Source organism: Aptenodytes forsteri, unplaced genomic scaffold (assembly GCF_000699145.1).
Source record: "Aptenodytes forsteri isolate BGI_AS27 unplaced genomic scaffold, ASM69914v1 Scaffold26, whole genome shotgun sequence".
Classification (NCBI taxonomy): Eukaryota; Metazoa; Chordata; class Aves; order Sphenisciformes; family Spheniscidae; genus Aptenodytes; species Aptenodytes forsteri.
Window position 1 is genome coordinate 2,110,153 of NW_008794125.1, and position 5,881 is coordinate 2,116,033.

Consider the following 5,881-nt stretch of genomic DNA (forward strand, 5'->3'; position numbering starts at 1 on the left):
CCCCCCCCCCCCCCGCCGCCCCCCCGGCCATGTCGGGCCTGCCACTCTAGCGGTCGGAAATCTGTGGTCGTCACCTTGTGGGGGCTCGTGGGCAGATCCAGGGGCAGCGTCGGGGGACGCTGGTTGGCACCTCGAGCAGGGCTCTCCAGCCGGCAGAGCCCTGGGGACCCGACCTGCTGCGGTGGGCTGGGGACAGGGCTGATGTCTAGATGAGCACCAAAGTGCGGGGCAACAGCTCCTGGATGGCTGCAGGGACCCACATATGGAAAACATCAGAAAATGGGCTGATCTGCAGTATTTAGGTACGTTATAAAGCTTTTTATATGAACTAATAATTGCATCATTAACCAGGCGCCTGAAGGAGCAGAGAAATGCCTGCTCCAGCGCGGCTCCGTGCCCCCAAACACGCAGAAACCCTCAGCCCAGCCGTTGCCTTCTCCCCGTCCCATCACCGCGGGGTTTGCCCGTGCAGCCGGTTCCTCAAAGGCCTCCAGTTTAAAGCGACGTGTCTCGGTGCAGCTCAAACCCCAGCAGCACAGCACCCATCTCACCGCTGCTCTCCCTCCCCCAGACATGGGAACGGAGAGAAACCAGCCCCGCGAGACCTTCCCACCACTTCCTGGCGCGCTGGGTTTCCTCCAGCGAATCTCGAGCTCCCTCACCAACACACCCTCGGAGCTTTCATTTATTTCTCCTGCCCTATATCCAGCCTGAACTTATCCCCGTTTCGGAGGTCAGCGAGCTGCACACAGAAACGTTTGCCAAGCCAACATCTCCAGCCATTCCCCCTGAACTGAGCGGATCCTGAAGCCAGGATGCAGGCTGCCACCTTTTGGCAGAACCGAAAAGATTTCGCGTTATTAATTTATGTTAATTAAGCAAAGCAACGAAGTGTCCTCTGCATTACACCCAATTATGAAACTTGCAGATTTGCAGGTAATTCACTTATCTAAGCTTACATATGACTTTCAGATGTAGTCTTATTTTTGGTTTTGCTCTGGATTTAATGCTAGCAAAATTTATTGCAATTACAGAGTGACCCCTTATGCCAAATCTAACCCCTGCCAGGTTTGCATTTTTTTTTTTTCCAAAACCCCAACCAGAATAACAGGGCCCAGACACAGCAGGAGTTAAATAGCAAGTCGTGGAGGCGAGGAGCCGTGCAGGACCCCCAGGCTGAATACCAGCAGTCCCAACACCAAAGCTCACCAGGAAAAAGCAAAGATCAATCTACAGGTAATTCCAAACAGATAAAAACGAGGCTAATTTCAGAGAGAAGGTCTCTTGCAGGGTACTGCTACAGCTCGCAAGCTGCAAAATGAAGAATGATGCATTTACCGAGCTGGTCGTGCCCCCGGGACTCTTTACCACGGACGTGCACACAGCTGATTGAAAAGCAGATCCTCTCCCCGCAAACAGCTTCTGCCCTTCTCGCCTATGGGATCTCAGGACACCAGTGTGAAAATTGGGAACGGGCTGCTGCCAGCCTGCCTCCGTCACCAATGCCAGCCCCGTCCACCGGCCTCGGAGGGGATGCAGAGCTTGGGGATGCCGAGCGGTACCCACCCCAGCACCCCGCCAGGGCTCGGCACTGGGGGTCAGCCCCAGCTTTCTGGGGTTGCAGAGCATCCCTCTGAAGCCACAGCTTCAGATCGCCAACGGCGGCCGTAAGTTAAGTTCTCCAGAAAGAAACTTTCGTGCGACGTGGACACCCTTTGTGCTGAGCTCTGCCCGGGCTGCCCCGAATGTCTGGCCTCGGGTAACCCTTCCACGTGGCGGCCAAACCCTGGGCGCTGGTGACATCTCAGTGGGTGACAGCACCCAGCTGGTGGCGGCCAACTGCCTGATGCTGCACTGGTGACATCTCAGTGGGTGACAGCACCCAGCTGGTGCTCCAGCTGGTCCTCTCCCCAGCAGTCCCATACCTATAGGATACGTAGAGCCCCTAATGACCTTAGAGTGCTTAAATGACAGCACGATTAAGCCTAATGCACTGACGCAGTCCAGCGTGCCTCAGGCTCCGTGCCCACGCGAGCATCTGGGTGCAGAGCCACATGTTCCCTGCTGAGCTCCGTCACCTCGACCTGCTCCCTGTGCCTCTGGGTCCTACACAGCATTGGGGGATCCCCTGCAGTGAAAAGGGCCGAAGAAGGCACCAGCTGCAGCTTTGGGGACCTCAGTGTTACTGTTCCCTCCGGCTGAGCTCCGGGAAGGCGTGCTGAGCCCGTTTCCCAAAGGGGGAGGCGGGGGTGCAGTTCTGGGCTTCAAGGTCCATCGGTCTTGGACTGCCGACAGACCCAGGACCCTGCCTCGCTCTTTGGTGCAATTTTGCACCATGCCACGGGCGAGTATATCACTAATCTCATCCTTTTGTATTTGCGGTACGTAATCGGGGATTGCTTTGGATGGTTCTGAAGTGGAATGAATTCAGTAGGTGACATTAACATGGAGGCAAAAGCTGATGCTGCGCAAGGCGGAGAGGCTTTGCGTGGGCAGGGCAGCCTGGCTGCGGCTGCCTTCATGTCTGGGCAGGCGGTAGCAGGCAAGGGGACAGAATTTGTGACAAGTGCCAGGTCCCCCATGTGCTTATCTCCATCACCCAGGGCTCAGCGCCGTGCACCACTGCACCCGCTCCTGCCAGCACCGGTGGCTGTGCCGCGCCGGGCTGCTCTGCTGGGTGCTGCTGGCAGTTGGTCACGTCTCGCCCGTCCCCCGAGGTCCCGCGCTTATCTCCATCACCCAGGGCTCGGCACCGTGCACCACTGCACCCGCTCCTGCCAGCACCGGTGGCTGTGCCGCGCCGGGCTACTCTGCTGGGTGCTGCTGGCAGTTGGTCACGTCTTGCCCGTCCCAGGGACCTCTGCCCAACAGCTCCTGGCCCTGCCACGTGTTGGCCCAGCCACTCCATTTCACGTGGCCGTCGCAGCGAGAGGTCTGCAGCAGCTCATGCCTGTGCGGGAGGGCTGAGCGATGCCTCCCCTTCTCCCTGTACCCCTCCAAAGCAAAACCAGCCCCACCAAAACCTTACCTCGGCCTCGTGCCGCCTTCCCCAGGTCTGCGTGGGAGCAGGAGAGCAGAGAGGGCATCCTCGTCGCGGCGGGAGGATGCAGCCCCTCCGTGCCCCCGCTCAGCCCTTTATCCCCAGAGCTTTGCTTCCTCCTCGCCTGGATGCTCAAGTTCAAGGTAAAAATGGAAGCCCCTCCGGTTGGCGGCCCCTGCCCCTGGGGTACCTGTGGAAGTGATGGGACCCGACGGTCCGGGCAGCACCTGGGGAAGGTGGGTCCGGTTTCCCCAGCTGCCCGCCGCCGCCGCTTTGAGCCGGTTTTTTCTCTCTTTCAGTTTGCTCCTCGCCCCTTCCTGTGCCGCGGGTCTTGCTCGATCTTCCTTCCTGTCGGTGCAGGGCTGCCGCCTATGCAAATCGATGCGAGTTATCTGCTGAAAAACAGCAGCACATGGTAACCGCCCGTAGCCTGTACGACCCCCCGACAGCGGGGTCTGCCCTGGTGGGAGGGATGCTCGGTGCACGGCCGTTTCCCCAGCCACGGCTGCTTTCTCCCGGGAGAGCCACAAAACCAGGCTGACCAACATCCAAATTACACCGAATTCCCTCGAAGCAAAACCACGAGCTCGCCCTGCCCTGGAAGAGCCGAGGATTTTTGCTGCGTACCCCCCTTGCTAGCCAGAAACGCTGGGGAGATCCCATGGAAGAGGCTGGTGTCGCAGCAGCTCTGCCCTTTGCTGGGCCACGCATGGAAACATTTCCACGAGTAAATTCAAGTTGTATCTTGAAAGAGCAAGAATAAAGGGGCGGCAATAAACTCCCCTTCCTCCAAAGCCATTTTTCTGCCAGTGCTGAATGCTTTCTCAAACTCTGAGTTTATCTCTAAAAAGGTGGATCACATCACACCAAGGAGCGCTGCATCCGCACCCGAGGAGCCAGAGCCGCCGGCGGCAGCGGGACCGGCAGGATCTCCTCTCCCCAGCTCCACTCAGGCAAGTGGGGTTGATCGTTATTTTGCGGTTTTGTTCTACAAAAACCTTAATTTGTAAATCCCATAACAGGTTTTGCTGGCATTTAGGGCAAATCCTATTAATTCTGAGATGCTGAGCAGAGAAGTCCCCTGAAGGCGGGTGGGCAGGGTGGCACAGCAGCACTGAGACCCAAGGCACGTAACTCTGCTTTCCGTGAGTCCTGGGGCAGAGCGGCAGAGCCCAGGGAAGCGGGGGGGGAAGTGCATCTCACCAAAATAGTAAGATAATCACACGCCACGGTGGGGATTGCTGCCATCCCGGTTTATACCCAGCGGCTCATTTTTTGGGCCAAAAGCTCCCGCTGCCGGGGTGGTTCGGGAGAGGTCAGAGGGAACAGAAGTCAGTGATGAAAACAGATGAAAATAGCACGTCCCGTTACGAGACCTGCCCTGGTGGGATCTAGCAGGTAGCTCTAACGAAGCTGCATCTAAATCTATAATTACACATCTTTCCCTTCATCAAGTCCAGCTGAGAGGTGGTCGATGGCTGGTGGTGGAGATGGTGGTGGAGATGGTGGTGGAGATGGTGGTGGAGATGGTGGTGGAGATGGTGGTGGAGATGGTGGTGGAGATGGTGGTGGAGATGGTGGTGGAGATGGTGGTGGAGATGGTGGTGGTTGGTGGAGCTCTCATGGTGGAGAGCCGGTGGGGGAACGGGGTGGGCTCACAGCCAGATCATCTGCATGTGGTGAACTGTGTTTGGGGAGGAGAGGTGGCGGCAAGCAGGAGTTTGGACCTCCAGCCACCGCTCTGGGCTGCGCGCCTCCCGGGGATTGCTCTCTGCCGGTCCTAGGGCTGCGCCCGGTAAGGGGTTAAAACTTTTCCCCTCCCAAGCATTGGGTCTGTTGGTGATTTCCTACCCTGTCAGGAGGCTGGTTTCAAGAGGAGATGGCATCTGGGAAGTCCCATCAGCTGCCACCGTGGAGGTGGGTGGTTGGTGGAGCTCTCATGGTGGAGAGCCAGTGGGGGAACAGGGTAGGCTCACAGCCAGATCATCTGCATGCGGTGAACTGTGTTTGGGGAGGAGAGGTGGCGGCAAGCAGGAGTTTGGACCTCCAGCCACCGCTCTGGGCTGCGCGCCTCCCGGGGATTGCTCTCTGCCGGTCCTAGGGCTGCGCCCGGTAAGGGGTTAAAACTTTTCCCCTCCCAAGCATTGGGTCTGTTGGTGATTTCCTACCCTGTCAGGAGGCTGGTTTCAAGAGGAGATGGCATCTGGGAAGTCCCATCAGCTGCCACCTTCCCGATAAGCTGCAGCTAAAGATCCCTCACGTCAAAAATGACTGTGCAGAAGCCCCAGTCGGGGCTGTACCTCCTCCTTTCACCATTACCCATGTATGCTAATTAATGCATCTGAACTCTTTATTTGCAAATGTATGTAACATGTCCCTCATGTATTTTCCAGGCTGTTAACTTGATTCAAACCCAAATTTCCCAACATACTTACCGAGTTCAACCTACAGAGTTCCCAGCAGGATGAGTTTGACCCGTCCTTCAGCGAGCACAGCCCCTGCTCGGCTTCTCTGAACCGGCCCGGCGAAGCCCGTGAGGTGACACCGAACTCGCAGGGGTGGTTAGAAAAGCACCGGAGGCGACTCCGCTTATTTTGACTCGCCCGGGTTGCTTGGCAAGGGGGTGATCGGGGACCCATCCCCGAGCTCGGCCCGACGCAGAAGTCATTCGCCTGGGGATGACGAACCGTCCCATCTCCGGAGGGAGCAGGGGGATGCTCCTTGGGAACAGCCGGCTTTCCACCCCGTGAAAAACGCGCGAAGCACGGTACCGGAGGACCGGCAGCACTCCCGCTGTTGCAGCGCGGGGGTCTACAAGCCTCGGGATGACCCCAGGTCCCC

General features: G+C 57.9%; 2 protein-coding genes across 2 annotated transcripts in view; one reads left to right on the top strand and one right to left on the bottom strand.

The window, feature by feature from the left end:
• The window catches only part of NLRC3 (NLR family CARD domain containing 3), an 18,144-nt gene extending 13,856 nt beyond the window's left edge, over window positions 1-4,288 (bottom strand). The window contains exons 1-2 of the mRNA XM_019471581.1: window positions 4,244-4,288; window positions 3,231-3,432 (exon numbers count right to left, since the gene is read on the bottom strand). Coding sequence (XP_019327126.1) covers window positions 3,231-3,432; window positions 4,244-4,288 — 247 coding nt within the window. The remainder of the gene's footprint in view (window positions 1-3,230; window positions 3,433-4,243) is intronic.
• Window positions 4,289-4,530: 242 nt separating this feature from the next.
• The window catches only part of NMRAL1 (NmrA like redox sensor 1), a 7,962-nt gene continuing 6,611 nt past the window's right edge, over window positions 4,531-5,881 (top strand). Inside the window, 1 exon segment of the mRNA XM_009278557.2 lies at window positions 4,531-4,676. Coding sequence (XP_009276832.1) covers window positions 4,531-4,676 — 146 coding nt within the window.